The sequence below is a fragment of the Telmatherina bonti genome (genome assembly GCF_933228915.1).
Source record: "Telmatherina bonti genome assembly, chromosome: 16".
Classification (NCBI taxonomy): Eukaryota; Metazoa; Chordata; class Actinopteri; order Atheriniformes; family Telmatherinidae; genus Telmatherina; species Telmatherina bonti.
The window spans coordinates 17,773,496-17,796,051 of NC_136614.1; the positions used below are offsets into that span (position 1 = coordinate 17,773,496).

Sequence of the window (22,556 nt, forward strand, 5' to 3'; positions counted from 1 at the left end):
TGATAATAACAATACAAAATAAACCCTCACAGTGTTTTATCTCTCTTTTCTTTTTTTAAATCCAAACCTTCATCTCATGAACACATGAAATATCAAGTCCAGTATTCAGATACTCAGAACTCAGACGTGCAGATAGATGCACATGATCTGTCTCCTGATAGCAACGGTATCAGAGGATGCTCAGGGAATTCTCCTTAAACAACCATTAACATGATTTCTCAGAGGCAGTTGAATACATGGCTGGCGTCTGCATCATCAGGCTCCTCAATTTCAAAAAGAAGCAAAGATCAGGAGTGTTGAATCTCTTTAGGACTGAAGTTTTGTTCCCTTGGTGTCCACTGCAAGTCTCGTGCCTCATAAGGGCCGTTCATCTCCTCATGGTACACAGAGGATCTTAAAACACAGAAGTCCGCTACGTTTTCAGATGGAACTTCGGCGTTTGAGTCTTCTGTAGGTGTTGATGCTGTGCAAGCCAGTGGACACTGAGCTGATGCCCGAGTGACGCTGCAGACTGCACATGCAGCCGTTAGAGTGAAGAGGGTTGGAAAACGCCTCTCCCTGCTCCATGTAGGTGTCAGAGGTGGAGAGGTCACGTGGGATGATCATGGGTATGGAGTACTGTAGCTTCTCTCTGCTCTTGTACCAAAGACAGGAGCACATGGACTGGAAGTGGAGCACTTCAGCGTAAACGTTGCGCAGGCCGCGGCTTGCCGCTCCACCGCTGCTTCCTCCAACCGCACTCCCTCCGCCACACCCAGACGGTGATGAAGCAGGGGAGACGGGGTCTACAGAGCAGTTGATGTGCCCACCCGCCTGACCATTGTGGGCAAGCAGAGCCCTCTGCTCTGCATCTCTCTTCTCATCCTCAGCATTCATTGTCATGAAACGCAGCACTGCCAAGTTGAGGAAGGCTCCGATCACAGCCAGACCCGTCAGGATGTAGATGAAGCTGAAGGCAACGTACTGTGGCTTGGTTTGCAGGGCATGGTCATTCTGCAGCGCCACATAGTCTCCGAAGCCAATGGTGGTGAGCGTAATGAAGCAGTAGTAGTACGCATGAAAGAAGCTCCATCCCTCAAAGTAGGAAAAGGCTATTGCCCCAACACATAATGTGCTCATGCAGGATATAAAACCAATGGTCACCATGTTCACCATGGAGACTTCGGTACGCCTCATTCCAAGGCACTTCTTCAGGCGGTGGAGCAAGATCCTGACAAAGGTGTTGATTCGCTCACCCACACTTTGAAACATGACCAAAGTGAGAGGAATGCCTAGGAGGGCATAAAGCATGCAGAAGGCCTTCCCTTCGGTTGTGCTGGGGGCTGCATGGCCGTATCCTGAGGGAAAGGGAAAGAAAGAAGCAGGTTTAGTGGAGCAGAACTAATTAAATCTACAGTACAGACAGGAGACTAAAGAGAGAAGGCTGGAGGGATTGTCCAACCTGGACCTGGACAACACAGATATAAATGATTTGCATTCTCTAAACGGACTCTTTTGATAAATTCAAACACTCTTCATTTTACAGTGGCAGGATGCAACTGGAGATGAGAATGCACAGCAGTGTGGAGGCAGGAAGGGCCAAGTATTGATGTCGTGCATGTTAGAGAGGGCTTGAATAATTCATTGGCAATTGGTCTCTGTGGAGTGGCTCCAGCTAATGAGTGCATTTGCACCTAATTAGGACTCAACATCTTTCTAGATCAAATAAACAGAGCACCAAACGTAGGTTACACATATCTCTTTTTTTTTTTTTTTTTTTAACATATTAAAAAAACCTCATTGTCCTGCATGCCTTTGCCTCATTTTCTTTAGTTTGTGTTTTGATTGTTTTGGACAGTTTGGAACGATAAAATAAAAAAAATAAAATTGCCTATAAAGAAGCAACTCAAGGTTGCAGAATCAAAGATGTCGAAGTTTGTCTGAGTGGATTTAAAACAGAATATCTGATACATCACTAACTGTAAGGGCCACGTGCTTCCTGAGAGGAGTTGCTTTAAGATTTTTAGACAGTTTCACATTTCCTGACTCAGGGATTCTGTATATAGTCACGCCGTGTGATGGTCTCACCCTGCAGGATACAAGGCTCTCTCATGCAACATCATTACCGCCTGAATTATTCTCCTCAGATTTGGACCTGTTGCAAATCAGAGCCGAGAGATGAGGTCCCTGATAACAGCAGGATTCACAAATGGAAGAGGCTGTCCAATAGCTGGAATGTAATTACTCCAGGGTTGATTTAATTCTTGAGTCTCTCGTTATAATGTCACACTGATCTGTGAGGTTGACCCATCTGTCTGTGTGGTGCCAAATCTGTTTAAAGCTTTACTAGTTGTTCTGCCAAAACATGAGCCATGACAACTGATATATTTCTTAGTGGAAGGAAAATCCTGATCTGCTCACTCTTTATCCAGGCACCGGGACCTTTTGCTACATAAATTGGCTTTTATAGTCAACTTAAAGCAGAGGCTGCAGATCACTCCTTCATATATATATATATAAATTTTACACTGTAAAATATTAAGAATAACAAAGTCTCACTTTATTTGTAATACTTTCAGCTGCATATTCAGGCTTCAGATGATTTACCAGTCATTGGCTTGAGTTTCTATTTTACACTACACAGCATCTCAACTTTCGTGGAAACACTTACTTTTCAACAGCAGCAAGTTTATATTCCAGCACTGACATTTATTATGTTTGTTCCTGTCTGTAAAGCGTCTTGAGATGGCATTGCCGTGATTTGATGCTATATAAATAAAGTTGAATTGAGTTGAACTGAATTGAATAAATCCCTGAGGATAAATTATATTGCTGCATTATGAACAAAACGTAATTTATGATCAAGGGTTTTCAAATAGGGCTAGAATTATGAACAAGAATGACCTATTCTGTTTTTGTTGTAGCAGAGCAGAAGAAGACTCTGACTGAACATATTACATTGTAAAGAGGATAACTTGTGTCAATAATAAGTCCAACCTAATTGAATGAAACTTTATGAAACTACTTTTCAGTTACCCATAAGTAGCCAAAAGCCACTTTATCTACTTAATAGATGTCTCAATGATTTTAATTTCTAATCTGTCTACCAATTTTGAGTTCAATATCATTACACACCAATTTGATGGTCAAAATTCTAAAATATGGTGAGACATAACTAATCCAGTTTTAGCCCTTCTGCATTCTTGTAATCCTATGAGGAACTGGAATGCCAAAGGGTCCCAGTTGCCATTAACAGCTTCATATTTATGTGTGTCCTATAAAAAGCATGAAATGGTTAGTAAATAAATAAGCTTCGTTTTGGTTTTGTTGACCAATTTGAATTTTTTTCCCCCAACAGGCTATATTCACTCAGTATTTTGTTGTCTTATGCAATTTTTCAGTCCATGTGGGGCTTTTTCTTTTTCTGTACCACACACACACGCACACACACACACACACACCCACACACCCACACACACACACACACACACTAATGGACAGTTTTTTTACTTGCTTGAAAAGCAAGTAAAACCACTTTATCTGATTCTAAGACACCAGCAGCAGGTCGATCTGCTCCCTCCTCACACATGTAATAGAATAGAAGCTTTTATGGTCATTGCATAAAACTACAAAATGAAAGAAAAAAAAACACCACAATGACATCATGGAATTCATTAACATAAGAACGAATATTTAAAAATCATTGACCATTAACCAAATATAGCATAATTTCACAAATATTACTTTAAAAGTAATGGTGAGACATAACTAATCCAGTTTTAGCCCTTCTGCATTCTTGCAATCCTTAATTGCACAGAATTACACAGTTCATATTTCCCATTTCAGAGAGTGTGTGGATTACTGCTATAACATTCAGCACTGCATCGAAATAATATTTCATCCTTAAGAAAAAAAAATTCCAATGAGATATTCTACCTACTGTCTATTCAGAGGGGACATTAAATTAAAAGATAAACTATTAAGCTGTTTCAGTCATGAGGTAGTGAAATGTAAAAGAAAAAAAAAAGCATTTTGCTTTTTATGGTCTTGCTTAAGTTTTTTGCTACATGTGAAAAAAGCAATAATATAAAATGTTAAAAATATGGAAATTTCACAGTGGAGTGAGCAGAATAGTTTGCTCAGGTGAGCAAAAAAGACAAGGCTGCAGGCCTGTCACAAACTGTCTGCAGCAAAGAGCAGCTTATTGAGACGTGGAGATGACCGGAATGACAGTGGTGCTCGTCAGCAGCAGACGCTGCAGCCCGAGGCGACAAGGCAAGGAGTCCTAGCATGGTGCGAGGGAGTGAAGAGGTCCCACATGACAAGCTCTCTTCCCAGAGCTTCTCCCATTTCTCTAACATTGACAAATGTTATCACGAGACAGAATGTCTCCACTGTTTGTCCTTGCAAACAGCTGAAGCCATGAGGGCCATTCACTCCCCATATATATGTATGACGACCTTAGCGGGGGAAGTTGGTGCATCAGAGTATGTGGGATGTTATGTAGGAAATATTATATAACATGGTGTACAAAGAAAAATATTAGGGCTCCAATCCAACATGTGAGAATGAATCAGGACATCCATATAAAAGTTATTTACGACATTAAATATTTAATAAACCAGACGAGAAAACACTAAGACAACTTGTACTAAAGTAATAAAGTGCATTGGTTGAATAAGTTGGCATGTGTGCAAGCCGCTCATGCAATGCAATAGCTATAATAAAAAATATTATAATGCTCACTTGTGTGTGAGCTTAGTTTGCAGTTTGCTACCTAGTTTAGCTTTAATACATTGTCATTATGCTCTATTACAATTTGTTGCCTCCATCTGTTTCAGTCCTGATGTGTTTTAAAGTTGCATGCTGGCGTGTTGAATTGCTAGTGCGAATTTGATTCTTTTATTTTATAAATCAGTGAATTCATTTACTTATCTAATTGTAAATATTTGTAGAATTGTGAGCTGCAGGACAATGAATTCTCTCTCTCTCTTTAGAGATATACAGATATAGAGATAGAGAGATAGAGAGAGATAGAGATATATAGCGATATATAGAGATAGAGAGAGAGATATATATAGAGATATATAGAGATAGAGAGAGAGAGAGATAGATAGAGATAGATAGAGATAGAGAGATAGAGAGAGATAGAGAGATATGGAGAGATATATAGATATATGGAGAGATATATAGATATATAGAGAGATATATAGATATATAGAGAGATATATAGATATATAGAGAGATATATAGATATATAGAGAGATATATAGATATATAGAGAGAAATATAGATATATAGAGAGAAATATAGATATATAGAGAGATATTAGATCTTCACATTAGATTAGTCTTGTCCAAAACTGCATGACTGATGTTGGACTGTCACTGTTCCACTTATTTTAAATCATTCAGCTTGGTGTTAAATTTGCTTATCAAAAACAGCTTATCAATGACCATTTGTATGCTCATTGTTGTGATGCATTTATCCTTGAGCCCTTCAAAAGGTAGAAGAAGCAATGCCCTGTGTATCACTGACTTCTGGAGAAATTCTATGTGCAGATAAAACATTAACCCTGAAGATGTTTGTTTCTAAACAACAGTGTCATTTCCAGGGAATTGCCCCGTCTAATTGCACAAATTTCATGGTTAGATGGAGAAAATAGAGGGAAGACAGCTGTGAAATTACCAGCTATCAGATTATTATAAATTATTATAAAATTAGCTCAGATTCTCAATTCGTGCTGGGAATGTTTCAAGATCCATAATTATTATCAAAGAGTTTTGCTGCACCCTGAGGTTGTCTGTCTTAAAACCTAATTCCTGCAATTATCATGTGAAAGAAAATATGAAAATGGCATAACACTGAAAGAGAGGTGAGGGCCTTCAAAAGATTTATTAAGCAAAACAAGCAAGGAGGCAGGTGCACCATACTCCACATCATCATTCCCTCCTTCCTGCTGCCTCATTAGAGAACCAGAATTTACAGCTAATCATCTAAACCAAGGCCTCTTGAAACTGGCTTGTGCTAATTTAAATACCCCAAAATCTCTCATTTTTCAAGGGAGGGAAATATTCCTTTATGAATGCTGAGCTTCTCTGAAATGCAACCAACCCTCTGAGATTGGGAGATTTAATTTCAGCAATTCAATCCAGGCCTGTAAGACATTTTTAACCTCTAGCTCATTTCACAATTTTTAATCCTCCCATATTCATTTTAGCAAGTGTTTGCACCGCTTCATTCAGTACTGATTAACCTTCAATCAGATTTTCAAAATTAAACGGCTGATATTATTTAACTCAATGCATCTGTGATTGTGAAAAATGTAAAACTGCTTCAAACAGTCACTTCATCTTATAGTGCACCGTTTGCTCAGTATGTACATCCCTCCCATGAGGGTCTGGCTCTAAAACCACAGCACCACCAGCAATACCTACTGCATGTGAGGTCTCCATTACACTGATTAATTAGGCTGGAACAGAAACAGGCTTTGAAAATACATCAAAGAATGGCATAATGTAGCTCCCGGGGCTCCTGGTTCTCTGTCACTCAATTAAATTTTCATTGATTACAAGGCACAATTTGTTCTCACCAAACAACACAGGGAACATGACCCATTCACCCAGCACAACCAAGGCAGGCTTCTCAAGTAGGTGGTGCATTCATCTGGGGCATGTATTATTTACATGAGCAGTAATTTGTTGGAATATAACATGCAAATAAATATGAAACTGTAAGCTGTGTTACAGTATGAACTCATATACTGTATCAATCAAACTGCAAAATCTCTAAAGTATAATACAAGATGAAGATTTTCTTTTTAAACAGAAATGACAACGGAAGCGCCGCTTTTTCTGGTCCTGAAGGATAATGCCATCAGTGCCATCCTTCTGATCCACACATAACATGTACATGGAAATGCTTGGTTTGATGCTTCTCTCAGAACTCCAGGAGTGAGAATGGTAACTTGTTTGGTAAAATTTTTTGATGTGATAGGTCAACTTTCCGATGGAAAAAAAGGAAAATATCATGCCTAAGCTTTCTGCTGCTATTGTGACACATCTGAATTTCCACTTTTGACTCAAATGTCTAAAGTTAAACTGTTTGCACAGTTTTTCAAAAAGAGATTCATTCATTCATTACCCCTATAGGTGGTGGAAAACGGATACATGGAAACAGTGGTGTGGTCCATGGCATACGCCATTGTATGCAGAGTATATCCTCTTCTTTTTCAGTCGGCATCAAGTATATCCACTTCTAAACCCCCTGCGATGCTGCTTTTACAATTACAAACATTCATTCATTCATTATCCTGACCGCTTAGTCCGACAAAGGGTCGCGGGGAAGCTGGAGCCTATCCCAGCAGCCATAGAGCGAAAGTTGGGATACACCCTGGACAGCTCGCTAGTCCATCACAGGGCCACACAGAGACAAACATCCATTCACGCTCCAGTTCCAAACATCCCTACACATTTACCTAAGTCAACCAGGAGCTCAGCAAAGGTTTCCTGTGCTACACTACTACAGTTAGCCTTCAGCTGCATCAACTTTAGCCTCAACTTCGACATGATAAAGATATATGTACAAATGTCTATGAACCTGTCTCTCACTTGTCCGTGTGCCAGTATTGGTTTAGTAATTTCATAACTCTTCCTCCCTGAAACCGAAGAGCAGAAATTATGTGACAATGACCAAATATACTGATGGCTTTTTGGGGTAAACTAAATAGAGTAGTCTTTCATGTCACTTTTTCTGAAAAAGGGTTTTTTTGGGCTACTTTTTTTTTTTTTCCTGTTGTTAAAAAAAAAAAAAAAAAAAAAGAAAAAAAAAAGGGTGAAAAATTTAAAGTAAACCCCCTTCTTCAGGGTCCACTACACCAGCGCATGAAAGGAAAACTTGTATTGCTAGCCAGCAAAAAATGGGTTTCTGTTAGTTTTCACTGACATACTAACAAATGTGCCAGCAATATCACAAGATTAATAATGCTAAAAAGACAATGTTTTAAAATATTTCTCAAGCTAGTCTCAATTTGGACAAGAATTATACAATTCCCTAGTTAATGTTTTCATTGTTCTGTTCCCTCTGTGCGCACCAGCTCCCAGAGGATAGCCATATAATGTATGATACAGATTTGGTTATTCTGTGGATGAATCATTGTCTGAATGCTACAAAAAAAAAGCTAATTGTAGCATTTGATCTGTGTGTGGTAATGTCTTGCATGCAACCAAAGCCTGCTGATGTTAGGACAATCAGGATGATCAATCTCTTCTGCAAATGGATGCATTAACACCCAAAGTTTAAGTGTCATATGTTTTCAGCAGCTGTAATGTATCGCCACATTTATCTGTCTGGAGATTACTCTGGCCTTAAACCAACATAAATTGGAAAATTTAATCCTTGTAAAAGGTTTTAAAAACTATTGATATTAAAAAGAAACAAAAAAAAAAAAAAACACTGAACCATTTTTGTATTTATTTGAGGGTTTTGTTTTCAGTAGCAGTCTGTCATAGTTTTTTAGCCTTGTTATTTTGAGTTCTGTCTTCTTTCCTGTTTTAGTTTGTAGAGATTTTTCCCCTCATGTATTCTGCTTATTTACTTCCTGTTTCCTGCTTCCAGTCATCATTTGTCACTTCTGCTTCTCATTTTGTCCTTCAGTGTTTATATGCTGCAGGTTTGTCTTTGTCCTGTGCTTGTTCCAACATGTGTGCATGTGGTGTTAGCGCTTTCTATGAAGGTCTCCCACTTCAACTTTTTGTTCAATTTGTCCGTAGTGTTCCTGTTTCTGCAGTGTTTTGTATTCAAATCATCTTTGGTCATACATCCACCTCTGTCTCTGAATTTGGATCTTTCATCTCCTCGTCTTCTGCTTCCACCATCTGTGACATTTTTACCCTTTCAGTTGTTGTTCCCTTCCTGCTTGTCCCTCTGATGGGGTTGCCACAGTACATCATCGCACAGGAGAATTGACAAGTTTTACGCCAGATGCCCCTCCTGACACAACCCTCTGTATTTATCTGGGCTTGGGACCGGCCCTTAGAGAACCATCACGTCCCCCTCGGGGCTGCAGCACATTTTTTACCCTTTCTGTCCAGCTTCAAATATTGCAACAGTAAATGTAGGTGTTTTTTTTTTTTTTTAGGATCTACTTGGCTTATAGTAACATAATACCTGGGAGCACATGCTAATTTCCATGCGACCCTCAGGACTGTGAGAGTGGGCATAGCTCACCTATTTTTTTTTTCTTTTTACAGAAACCTAATCTGTTACATCTTATTTAGAACTTGAAGTCAAAGAGGAATTCAGCGTAGCACAGGGCTATTCTCTCCAGGGCCGCTGTCGCACGCATCTGTACAACCCAACAGAATATCAGCAACATGATCCAAGTCTGTGTACTTATGTTTGCTCATTACTGGGTGTCTGGCAGAGAAATTGCATGTAAAATTTTAGGCATGTAAGTGATTTAACATAATGTAAAAAGTTTTGGAACTATGCCCTAAAAAGTATTCTACACACCAGCTGAATCATAATGAAATCGATGTTATTTATGGCTTAACTGAGAAAACAACTGTTGTTACCACTGCAGTCTAAACAAATTCCTAATGCAGAAGTAAAATGTCGTATGAGGTGTCGTCCCCGATCACAATATTCAGCCGTATATGGTCGGTCTAAATCTTCATTATACAGGTGGCCAGGAGAGAAGCAACAGTGCGGCATCACACTTATCTGCGTTTACGTCATTCCTATAATGCTGCACAGACTGGGGAGTGTTCAGTTAAACTGTGTGAGTAAACACGGATCATGTCGCTGGTTTGATGGGTCATCTTTGAACAGCAGTCTTCTCTGCTTCCCAGCATTCCTTCGAAGCAGCTCGCCTTCATCTCCAGCAGGATTTGGTCAGATATCTTTACACAACCTCATAAACAGTTCCCTCTAGTAAGCAACAGTCATTTTCATTAATGACACGCAAAGATGTTTCGTGAAAAGACAATTATAATATGGGATTTCTGTATATTACGTCTTGTCCCCATCGCAAATGTGGACCAGCAGATCCCCATTAATTCTCATTCACAGACACCTCAAACTCTGGACGACCCCACGATTGTTTATTCAGGCACTCAAACACAGCTCTGGTCCTCCCACCTCCCCACAGCGCGCTGCTTGGCTTTTGACCCACAAAGCCTCCCTGACAGCTGCTGTGTAACGTCCATGTGTGTTAAAGCTGAAAGATTCTGGGAAGATGTTTTTTTTAATCTGAAAACATACACTTTTAAAGTTAGTGAGTGTAATCATAAATAATACTGATGGAGAGAGATTTTTTTTAAAGATTTTATGTAACTTGTGGTATGCAAAAGTTCTTGCAAAAATGCCAAAATTTATGCACCATAATTTTATTACACGATAATTTGCACGAGTCTTCTGACTTTTGATGGCATTGCAGGAGGCAATTGAAATGACTTTCCTTTTGCATACACATTTCAGAATATGTAAAGTTACATAAATGTGGAAAACATTAACACATGAAGCCAAAGCCATTGTGCAAAAATTCATTTGCATTGAAAATTGCAGAACTAAAAGAGTTAATCTACCAAGTATCCTTGGTCATGATTCAGATGACCACAAACAGTTCCTGAAACAAAAAGTCAGCATGCAATCATGCATTAACACTGTCTGTTAACCAGACAGCAACAGTTGAAGCAGTCACAGTCCACTTGTCTGCTTCAGGCAGGTCGGGACAGGTGACTGATTCAGTGTGTCCTAATGGGTGTGGCCCCCAGGACCTGCTGCAGCACACCTACACCTCATTCCTTCATCTTGGGCTTCTTCTCACTTGGAAAACTCATTAGACTCGCCTGTTTCAGCTCCTGGATCCAGTATCTAATTGAGCAACCTGTTCATTCATCTGGTCTGCCCACCCCCATCAACGCCTGCTTTAAACTCTACCTGCTGCTGACCTAATCTCTTCACAGCCTCATTCCCCAAACCCTGTATTACTTCCGGTCATTTGCACAGATTTAGTCAGCACTCCTAAGTTCTTTGTTCATTATTTTCGTTATTATCATTATCATCTTTATCATCATCATCATTTTGTGAAAATCTTATTTTGTATTATATTATTTAAAACAAATAAAAATGTCTATACTTTTCACATAAAATATAATGTGGGATTGCTTTCTCTTTTAAAATAACTCAGGGTTAAAGTTCAGAGTTAAAATGGAAAAGTCAAAACCCAAACAAATGAAAACATTTCTATATTTTACTTCAGGCTAACTGTAAGCTTGTGGAGTAGACAGGAATATGTATATTATACATATATTGTATAAAAATAAACACAAAAGATAGGTACTCACTTTCCTACTGATTAAATTGTGGCAAAACATGTTTAAAGACCTTAAACTTATGGTAAATGTTTAAAAGGTGGTGCAAAGAGGAGACCAGGACTCTGAGGAGAGAGAGGTGGGGAGGGGGGGGGGGCAAGAGGAAAAGAGGGAGATGTCTGACCAAGGCCTCGTCCAGCAGGACTAAAACAGCACTGACAATTCAGAAACAATTTGGAATGAATTCAGCTTAATTTTTAACAGGGTAGTTTGCTGTGGACCCCCTTTTGTGACTGGTTCTAAGTGAGCCACTCTCCCTCTTTTCTGGTTCTGTATACCACCACTGAATCTTTTAATGGAACGCAGAACCAAACCGAACCAGCTTTTTACATCTGTAAAAACATGAAACTCATGTTATAACGTCATATGTTTTATTAGAAAAAAAAAAAATTAAACTTATGTTATAACAAATTGTTTTGTGAGGAAAAGCAGGATGTAAACCATATTTGTCTTTGAAAGAAGTAACATGAAGTGCATTAAGTAGCTCTGATGAAATGTATTATTTATAAAACCGGATCACTGGGCTGAGACAAGAGAGAATGGACAATCGTGGAGCTTGGAGGGACTGTGATAAATTTAGCTTTGCACCCAGACAGGACTGCCTCTGTGTCGGCAACCCTCCCCGTCTGAGTGGTGCATATACGCTATCAATTTTTAATTTTAGTTTTCAGAAGACAGCAGGGCCACAAGCATAACCACTGGTACATTAACTAAAAGCAACAAACACACCCAGACACACGCACAAGCCGTCTCACTGCACAACAGGCAGGTGAAATACAATGTTACTTATAACTTTCCCACATTCCTGTGTGTATGACAATAAACATGAAAACAAATACATTTTGCTTCAATATTTCTAGGTTGTAACAACATCTTTATACAGTTCATCTTCATGATAGTTCATTTTATTTATTTTTTTGGGGTGACAGCTCTGCACTTCTGTGCTAGAAAACCATCTACTGAGAGTAAAGTTTAGCTACACATGGTTGGTACTCAGTGCACCTCCACATGTATTTTTGTTGATTCTTTGCAAATGTCCCAGGAAACTCCTTAGTCATGATGGTCTTGTGATATATCCATTTAAAATAAATTATGTTAAGGCTATATGGTTACACAGTTATATGGATTAAGCAAAACTGATTAAGCTGCTGATTCTTGAGTCAGACCTAATCAAATCCAGTCTCACTGTCAGTGAAACCTGAAATGAAATGTACTGAATACAACTCAAGTCCACGGTATGGCAAATCCATCCCTGTGCCCAACACCTGGAGAGGTCACTATATCCAAAAAGTTATTTCTTTTTTTATAAAAAGTTATAAAAATGTTTTTAAAATGCATCAATCTAGTTATGATTTTTTTTGCAAACTTCTGATGCTGACTTTTGTAAAGAAGACACCTAACTAGTTAGCTTCAAGGGACTTTGATGGAGACTGTATTTGAGCAAGAATAGCAGAACAGTATTCTTTGTCTTGTCATCTGGGCTCACTTCTATGTCAACTTAAACTTTGAAGGTAAACTTTGAAGATTTAAGTAAAAATTCAGCATCTAAAGTATTCATTTCCTCATCAAATGTGATCTGAAACAGATTTTGATATTAGGTGACGATTAAAAAAAAAAAAAAAAAAAAAAGGCAACAGATGGAGCAGTTTGTTCCTGTTCAAACCTGTTAAAACAAACCTCACTGAGGCTTAAATTGTTCCTGCGTCATCATTTGTTTTCATCATTTATCCTCAACACGACATTTATTCTTTTGTCTTGATATTTCCATAAGTAATCATTTGTATGTCTTCATATTTCCCAACTGATATTCTTACTAATTCACTTCAAAATTCCTCCGTGGCACTCCTGTCATTTCATATCTTTACTTACTTTACTGTAGTTTTATGACCAAAGAGAAACATTTAAATTTTAAACTTGAACTCTAGAAATCAGTTTGTCTTCTACTCAGTGTTATGTAACCAAAATAGGAAATGTATGTTAGCCAGACGTTTTTTGTAGAATGAACCGTTTTTTTTTCTTTTTTTTCTTCTTTTTGGACAAAGAGGCAAACTTTAGATATGCACCTGGTAACGTGTCATTTTTTGGACAAACTTCAGTAGTTTTTAGACAATTTACTTTAGAGTGTACTTAAACAGGACTGGAACGTGTCAGTCTCTACTCTGCAGAAGCTGTCAGACTTTAATGCTAAAGACTAATCTCTCCAATCAAATGTTCATTACATGCTTTAGAAATAAATAACGAGCCTGATCAGATTGTGCTGAGAGAAAAAAAAAAAAAAAACCAAACACACACACACACGAAAAGTGATGCAGGATGTATTTATCACAAGCAATCTGATGTAACGCCAGAGGAGACAGCACATTGGCAGAGCGTCTGTCTGGGTTCACTTTAACTTGGTTACCCCTGTGTGGGCTCCAAATCGGGCCTCGGAGCATGTGCTCTCATCCAGCACACAGCTGAGACCCAAACACTGCAACATCACAAGCCTTGAGACCAAAGCAACCAGGCGTTAGATCTGAGAGCCATGACTCGCCTCCCACTACCCTGAATTATCTCTTTCTGTCTCTGTTTTGTCTCGTAGGAACTTTTTACCATTGTGCGATAAACCCACTACATTCACACACTGTTAAGCCTTTTATCCACACTCAAAAGCACCTATCTTTGACTGTGTGTGTCCATCCATATTCGTCTAATGTTTTGCTTTCACAATGAAAAAAAAAAAAAAAAAAACTATCAGCGGCTGTTTCCAAGTGTACAACTTAGGTTCCCTTTTAGGGGATATGAGAGAAAACCTTGGCAGGCCACAGTTTTCCATGAGCTCAGTACGCAAGGCATTCCAGGCAGAGTGTGAGATCTCTGGGAGGGTTGGCTAATTAAATAAATCGAGTGATTTATGCATCTGATATACAGTTGATGAGCTTGTTCTACAACACAGCTGGACTGAGATGGGCTTGCAAACACCGACAGCATAAACAGCACTGGCGGAGAAAAAAAAATGTGTGGAAAGAAAGAGGGTGAAAGATTATGAAATACAGTTAAGGGCTCAAACGGTTTCTCAGTATCCATCATGCTTTGCTTCACTGCAGCACATTTGATCATTTCAAACTAAATTTAGGTGATAATTCTTTCATTTGTTGTCACTGCTAATGCAGGAACTCAGGGTTGGGATTTCTTTCTAGGCTCTTAGGTCAACGTGCAGGAGAGACTTATCTGTTTCAAGTACTCCATTTGAGCTGTGTGCTGGAAAAGTGTGCCTGTGTGGGTAGGAGCCGAAACTGGAGAGAGAACCTGTTGTGTAATATAATACAGGAATTGGAAATGGTATAATTTAGAAAGAGATGCAGGTTTTCCATGCTTAATACTGGCTGGATATTGTATCTCAACAGGCATACTGTGAAAGAAAGGAGAGCTCAAACTAATGTCAAAAGAGGTTTACGGCTGTACCTGAAAATGGTGCAGACATGTCAGTGATCAGAGGTTGGACAGTTAATCAAGGTTAAAAATTCAGCTAAAGTGTTGAAAATAAGCTGTTTTTTTGCCAGTGGATAGATAATGTCTACAGATCTTAAATAATACATGGTTGATAAAAGTTGAATTTTCTTTTCCACCCAAATGTCATGTAACAGCTAGCTAACTGGCAGCTCAAAGCTAAAATGTTGCCCTACTAGTGGGAGAAATGTGTTCAAAACTGATGTTTTAAAGGATAGTAAACTTTTACTGTTGCCACCTTTACAGGGAAAATGGCAAATGTTCTGTCGTGTGTCTTTAAAGCGATGAATAAACAAGCAATTAGAATAAATGATTATTGGATGATGTGCTAGAAAAGGTTTAAAAAGAGGTTGACAAACATCATGGATGATTATTTTGCTCTATCAAATCACAAAAAAAAAAAAAAAAAAAAAAAAAAAAAATCAGCTAACACAAGACACTGCGCCAGAAATGAAAAAAATGATAAATATAAAACTATTTATCCAAGGTAGCTGGACAATTTCAACCCCACCCCCACCATCTCCAAAGGAAAATAAATTGTCCAATGTCAAAGACATAAGTGCTGCACATAATTATTAAATATAATTGAGTCTCTCTTGACATTTAAATGTGACTCTTAATGCACTAAATCAGAATTATTCAGCATAATGACCCAGAATAATCCTATAGGAAGAGACAGGAACCATTATAAACACACTAACTTGTGGATTTTCAATCTGTAACCTCCTCTTCCAGCATATTAAAATACATTTTAAATAAAAGTAACTTTAGTCCATTTGGACTGGACCCATCAAATAAAAAAAATCACAAATATAAAATAAAAAAAAAAAAAATAGAAACATGAAATTATTAGCATTGCTGGGTAGATGAAATATTAAAATTAAAATCCAAATGACAATTTCATTTTATCTTTAAGTTGACATATTGTGAACTTTGACATTGTATAAATGGTTGGTTCACAAAATTTACATCAACACAAAAACTAGAATTGTACTCTAAAGCTTTCAGGAATAGAGTTAGGGTTAGAAAGAGGTAATACGCAAAGCAGCACAGACCTGTGCAATAATTAGCTCCAGGTGTCAAAGCTGATGATGATGATGATGATGATGATGATGATGATGATGATGATGATACAAGGATGAGGAGAATAATTTTTTGTGGAATATATAAAGCATAGAAACACACATCTAGGCTAAGAAGTGGGCCAAGTATGAATGGGGAGATAATTCCTCAAATTTAAACACTATTAGCTGCTTTTGATCCATTTGCTACAGTAGACAGAGTTTCATGGTAAGGCAGCTGCATCGCAGAACAAACAGTGTGGTTGGTATTCCTGTCACACTGAGGACGAGTCTCTGATCCAGTTTATGCGACATTGTTTGTGAAAATAGTCCAGTGTCTTTAAAAGCAAACTCTTCTACAGTTTTATATGATCATTATGCTGCTCACTTTGCTGTTTTTCCATTTCACTCTATTAATCTTTTCCTTCCTGTTCTGTACATTTCCTCTCACTTGTTTCTAACCCATGAGCCAATCAGAGAGTTTTGTTTGCTCCCTTGTACCTTAAATTCACTGCTGTTAAATGCTGTCCTAAAATGACATGTGCAGGCAGAAGGTAAGCTTGGCACTAAACACACAAAGATACATTTACACAGCAAAAAGGATAACAGTATAATAATACTTTAGTTTTCAGAGAAATATTCAAACTCAAAATGGACATTTAGGAAATTAGATCATAGTGTAAAATTGTTCTGAACTGCAAATAATGACAAGATATTCTTATGAGGCATTGAGGGATTTGCTGTTTTTTTTCTCCTTTTCAAGCAATGTCCATCTGTTGATTACAAGAAATTATTTAACCATTTAATCATGAGGTAGAGAATCTCTTTAGATTTTTTTTTTCCCCCCACAACGCCATCGTTTTGAGACTGCATAATTTCCACATTTCACACAGACTGGCTTTATCTGTCGGAGGGAGCGACTGCTGGCTGGGATTGACCCAAATATTTTTGCTTGAGCTGTCAGTGTGAGCATGTTCAGATCAGCTCTATCATAGCAGAAATCACAGCAATATTTAATACCTCAGCACCTAAAGAGCCTGATGGACCATATACTGAACAAATCCACATGCACCTGCTATTAAAGAACATTTATATTAAATTTTTCTTATGTGCATGTTTAAACAAAAAAACAGTCTGATTAAATAAAGCTTAAATTAAAAAAAGAAAAATCAAAATGTTTATCGTTAGCTGAAGTGGAAAATGTGATGAAAATGGAACCAGACTGAAAATGCCCACTCTCACTTCTGCTCCACTAAAGAAACTGAAAATAGCTGCATTAGGGTGGAGTCATGTAACACAATCTGGTGCCGTACTTTCGTTCATGCCACGATACTTTTTGTTTGATTGATTTTGGGCTGCTGCCCTTCTGGTTACGTCATGTTGGACCGTTGTCTTCAGCAATAATTTAATGACAAAAAAACGGAGCATTAGCCGCATCAGCTGTTCCCCATTCTGACCCAGTACTTGTGTAACTGTCGCAGATAAAACAAATAGACCAACATGTTCTTCTAATTTTACAGCCACTTCAATCTGAAGCTTGTTTTACCTATGTAACTCCAGTCCATGGCTTCTACAACATATCCAGGTATTTGACTAGTTATTTAGCTTTACTATTGAAGACCTATACAGCGACACTGGTTTGAGACAATCCAGGTAATTTCCATGCAGTAATGTCGGCATCATTCATCATATTCATAGCAAGTTGAAAAAGTGTGCAGCTACAGTAGCCAAAGCAAAGAAGAAAGCTTACAAAAGAAATCTGTCAATGTTATTAATAAATACAACTGCAACTCGGTAAAAGTACAAGTAGATCTGATGGGTAATTAAAAAGGAGGCAGCTACATAATGACTCGTGTTAGAAATGAGGGGGTGTTTTGTGGTGATCTTAGTAGTGTAACAGATTATTTCAAGAATTTACTGAGACTTTAACATAAACCATCATGAGGGAACGTGTGGGTGCTTTTACAAACACACCAACACTCACAAAAACCAGATTGTGAAGTCGTCCCACAGTGGCATTCTGGTGAAGACAAGAGGTTTGCCCATCAGCATCTAGGCTGAATTATCTGGTTGTGCCCATCGCAACATTGTAAAGCTATCATGTGTCATGTCATGTGAAGCCTGAGACTAATGCTGGCACCTGACTTAATGACTAGAGGCAATTAAATAAAGCAACTGATCTTATTAAGGTGTCATTTGAACCTCAAACTGCCCTTTCTTCTGCTCTGCATCAGTTTCTGCAATGTGAGGCTGTTCTTTTCCTCTTCATCTGATGATTATATTATTTTCTGGCTTAAAACTTAAAAAAAAATAATTGGTTGGTCATAGGTTTTTTGTAAGTTAGTTGTATTTCATGGTTTAACATTACTTAAAACCCATCATGAGGATGGAAAAAAAAACCTTCCATATAAAGAACAATGCAACACACTGAATTTGCTAGATTTTTTTGTGCTTCAGCTGCATTTTTTTTTTTTTTACTTAAATGTTTGTTGATCACCAGAGAGAAATACACAGATAGCGAGTTGATTTAATATTAGTTTTTCTGCAATCAAAATATGTTGTTTCCGAAGATACCTTGATGTTTGTTCTGCCTTCTCAGCAACACCACACAAGTGCAGCACATGTGGACAAATTCTTTTCCGTAACTTTGTTAAATTAAAAAAAAAAAAAAAAAAATCAGAGAATGAACATCCAGGTCTTTGTGTCACCTTGGTGTGGTAAGCAGTGCCTCAGGCTGTCCATATGGCCAGACCAGACAGACAGGGAGCTCCACCTACACACAATTTGCAGGTTCAGCTCACCAGATCTCACTGTACCAGCAAATACATCTGTCAGATTTGTTGTAACCTACTCAGAGAGCTCAACTGATGAAAATTAGGTCTCCAGAGTGACTACAGACAGGTTGACCGAACTTTTGACTAGAATTTGTCAAACAAATTTTGTTTGACAAATTTGTCCAGTTAACAAAAACATAATACCCTGAATTGAAGTATTAGCCCAGACAAATTAACAGTTTGTTTGTGAAACAAACTTGCATTTGTTTCCCTGTTTCAAACCAAAATACAAAGCATATTTTCTTTTTCTTCCATTTTCACCTGAAATCTTGATCACAGTAGCAAAACGGTCAGCATGCGGCGTCAGAGAAAATGTAAAAGTCAGAACTAAAACACTAAACTCACAAGGAAGGTAGTAAGGTCAAAAGTCAAGAGAGTCATCGTAGTTATTTCTGAATGTTCAATAAACACTAACTTGAGCAGCCATAAGAGCGTCACCCAGCTGGCCATCTGAAAGATGGCAGGTTCATAGGTTCAACTAAACGTGGATATATGTCAAATCCACCATTTCTTATCTATATCTTTCTCAGAGGCTGAATACAGTGCAGTCTTTTGGGCAGAGGACTGATTAAATGAAGAGCATAAATACCAGCCATTATTGGTTAATGTTGAAGCTTGTTGGGTTTCTGGAAACTAATGCAAATGTCTTTTTGGTGATGCTTGCGCTTGTTTCGGCACCAAAGAGGGAGGTCAAAGCTCCCTGCTTTGCAGTTGGATTTCTTCAAATGTGAATGGTGTTGCATCATTACAAAAATAGTGTTTCTCCGAGGCTTTAACAAACCTGAATTTGGCCAGATGAAAAATATTAGGTCGAGACGGTTATAGAAGTACTCTTCCTCGTAAATAATTAGTAATAGGTTACAAGATTAGGATGACGGAGACAATGCTTGGCAGAAATGAATAAGTTTTCTGTGATACATTATATGGATAAGCATCACTGTATTTATGAGTACTAAATTTAAAAGTCCTCATATGTCTTTTCTTCTACTTTTCTAATTGATTTCTTTTTAATGCATTAATCAAGTCGTTTCACCCCAAACTAGACAGATACCTTATTTCAGCCCAAGCAATCACCTTTTATGCTTCTTAAAGGTACAGTCTGTGATGTATTTGCCTTTTCATTGTATAGAAAAGCCAGACTAATAGAACTGCAACATTTTGATAGTGGCCGTAGAATTGATGTAATCCTTAAAGGCAAAAAAAAAAAAAAAAAAAAAAAGGACAAAAAATGTAGCAAAACCATTTTCATTACATGTATTATTGAATAACTTGTTGCCGTTACCATTAACAGGGATAATTAAATTGTTAAAATGAATCACTGTATAATCCAGTTGCTGCAAAACTCATTAGGTGCAGATTGTAATGATGACCATTACATACTCTGGCATCAACACACATCAGCATGTAAATTTGGATCCAGGTGTGATTTCAGGATAATTTCAAAGAAAAAAGGTTGGCAACCTTTGGTTTCAGCACAAGTTTCTCACAGGAAGGAGGCTTTGGATTAACCGCTTACTCATAAACATAAGCTCTTTCCATAGCCCTAAGGGGTAAACACAAGCCACTTATCACTGTAATTATTATTCTCATTATGCCCCAGTGTGTGACAGTCCACTTCATCCAGGTTGGCTTGTAGAGAAATTAAGCAGATGCTGGAACAAATTGCAAAAACAAATTCCCCTTGGGACACAGTATGAAAGCCAGGTGAGGAACAGTCATTTGGTGGTATGGGGCTAAATCATTCCAGTGCTGGGAGCCAGCTGAAGTAACGCAAAGCTAAGAAAACACCCATGTGTTCAGCACAGACTTCATCACTGGTCGCAGTTGAAGGTTGGATGTGTCACAAGCTAGTGAGTTGTGAGAAAACCTCATCGCTTGTTATGATAAGCGTGACAAGGAAAGGGCTCATTTGTCTCTCTATGAAACATAAACATAGAATATTAGCCTCGAGTCTCTCACGTCGGTGTTTAGATGCGTCACACAACTGAAGAGACAACACGTGATGTGGAGTGTTTTTTTTTTCTTCCCCTGTTTTTTTGGCACATGGATGTCCCGAGGCAGAAAAGCTAAGGGAGACAGCTCGGTGCTTTAGGGATATAATCAACACTCAGCTGTCTGGCATTTCCAACCCCATCTGAAATTCTCATGTTCTTGTTTTTCCAGATATTGTTTGTTTATCATCTCCTGACATCTTGATTTATCAGACTGTGGTGCATTGAGCTGTTTGCATGTTGCACTGTGGCCAAACACAGTAGCTCTAAACATTTTATCAGTTGGAGCAAAGAGATCGAACATATCACACACATTTTCTTTGAGCAGTCAGTACGCAAGACTTAAATACAGTTAAGAGTTAGATTTTGTCTTTTCAGCATCAGTGAGGAAAGTCAAAATGCTTTTGTCAGCATCATGTCCTATATTTCTGCATAATTTGCAAAACACAATGCAAGTCCTTTCAAGAAGTTTAAGTGAAAGGACCTGCATAGACTTTTTTTTTTTTTTTTTTTTTTAAAGAATAATGGCCATGTGCTGCAGTTTCCCAAACAACTGCACAACATTTCTGTAGGGATAAATCTATGAGAACAATATAGCTGTGAGTTTGATTAGCGACCTGAGGACGGAGGGGTCAGTTCTCATGGAAAAAAATGGTCAAAGCATGAAGTAGAAAAATGAGGAAAAAGTTCAGTTTCAAAGCAGAGTCTGTGCCAAAACTGTATACTGTTGAACATGATAGGCAGTCTAATGTAACAGTCACGCTCAAACCTGTAAAATGAGCATTAAAAAATAAAATAAAATGTAAAAAAAAAAAAAAAAAAACAAATAAAAAAATAAATATATGAAGAGATAATGCATTGATTTACATGCAAATATAAATTTAATTCTTTTCCCCTCACAGGTGCTGTTTATTTGGGTCAATTGTAGACACATGCTTAAAAATACACCACTATTTGCAGTATAACAGAAACTTAAAGCTTCTTTTTCACAGCTTTTCAGCAAATCTGCAAAACTTTGCTGTGGCAAGTTGAACAACCAAAATGAACACAATTCAAGTCCACCGGCATAAATAAAGCCCTGTGATCTAAGTGTCTAAACCCAGCTAAACCTGAACTAGAAGTGAATGTAAGCAGTGAAATAATTTCCTCTGGGATACTGCTCATAAGCTGGGTGAGCTGCAGTTGCTTGGCAGTGTAGGCCTGAACCAATACAGCGCTGGCTTATACCTGAGTAACCAAAGTATTGAATACAGACTCCATCACTGGTTGACCAAAAGGTGGAGGTGTCAGGGAGTGAGTTGTGTAAAACACCTCAGTATTGGGTTGAATAGGAAGTCATAAGGAAGGCCAATAGAAGGCAAATTTGTTTAATTCAAATGTGGATTTTTATCTCTGTTACAAGTGAATGAATCAACACTTTGTTTTTGACAGCTGCATAAAGAAGAAATGTTTCCATGAACATAACAATTAAGAAGGCATGTTTGTCAGAACCAAACAGCAACACATGTCAGATAGAGAATATAGATATTAAAGAAAAAAAAGCACTACTACAGCAGAGGAGACATTTATATATGTAGACAAAACTGAATATATTCTAATGTTATAAATACACTTATTGAGAGATAAAAGCAGGAAAAAGTCCAGACAGTTAATGCATCAGTGATGAGCCTGAAAGGTATCTCAGGATTTCTGTCTTTTATAAGCTAAAAACAATTTAAATAGTTTTCCAACGAAGAAGAAATGTGAAAAATATGAAATCCTCACCTCTCCCCTGCAGCATTTCTTTGTGGTGTTGTCAGATAGAAAAAAAAAAAAAAAGAAAAGAAA

At 37.9% G+C, this 22,556-nt stretch overlaps 1 protein-coding gene across 1 annotated transcript in view; it reads right to left on the reverse strand.

Moving 5' to 3' along the window:
- Nucleotides 1–420: 420 nt before the first annotated feature.
- The window catches only part of kcnk3a (potassium channel, subfamily K, member 3a), a gene marked incomplete at both ends in the record, with an annotated part of 37,178 nt that continues 15,042 nt past the window's right edge, over nt 421–22,556 (reverse strand). The window contains one exon of the mRNA XM_079255943.1: nt 421–1,337. Coding sequence (XP_079112069.1) covers nt 421–1,337 — 917 coding nt within the window. The remainder of the gene's footprint in view (nt 1,338–22,556) is intronic.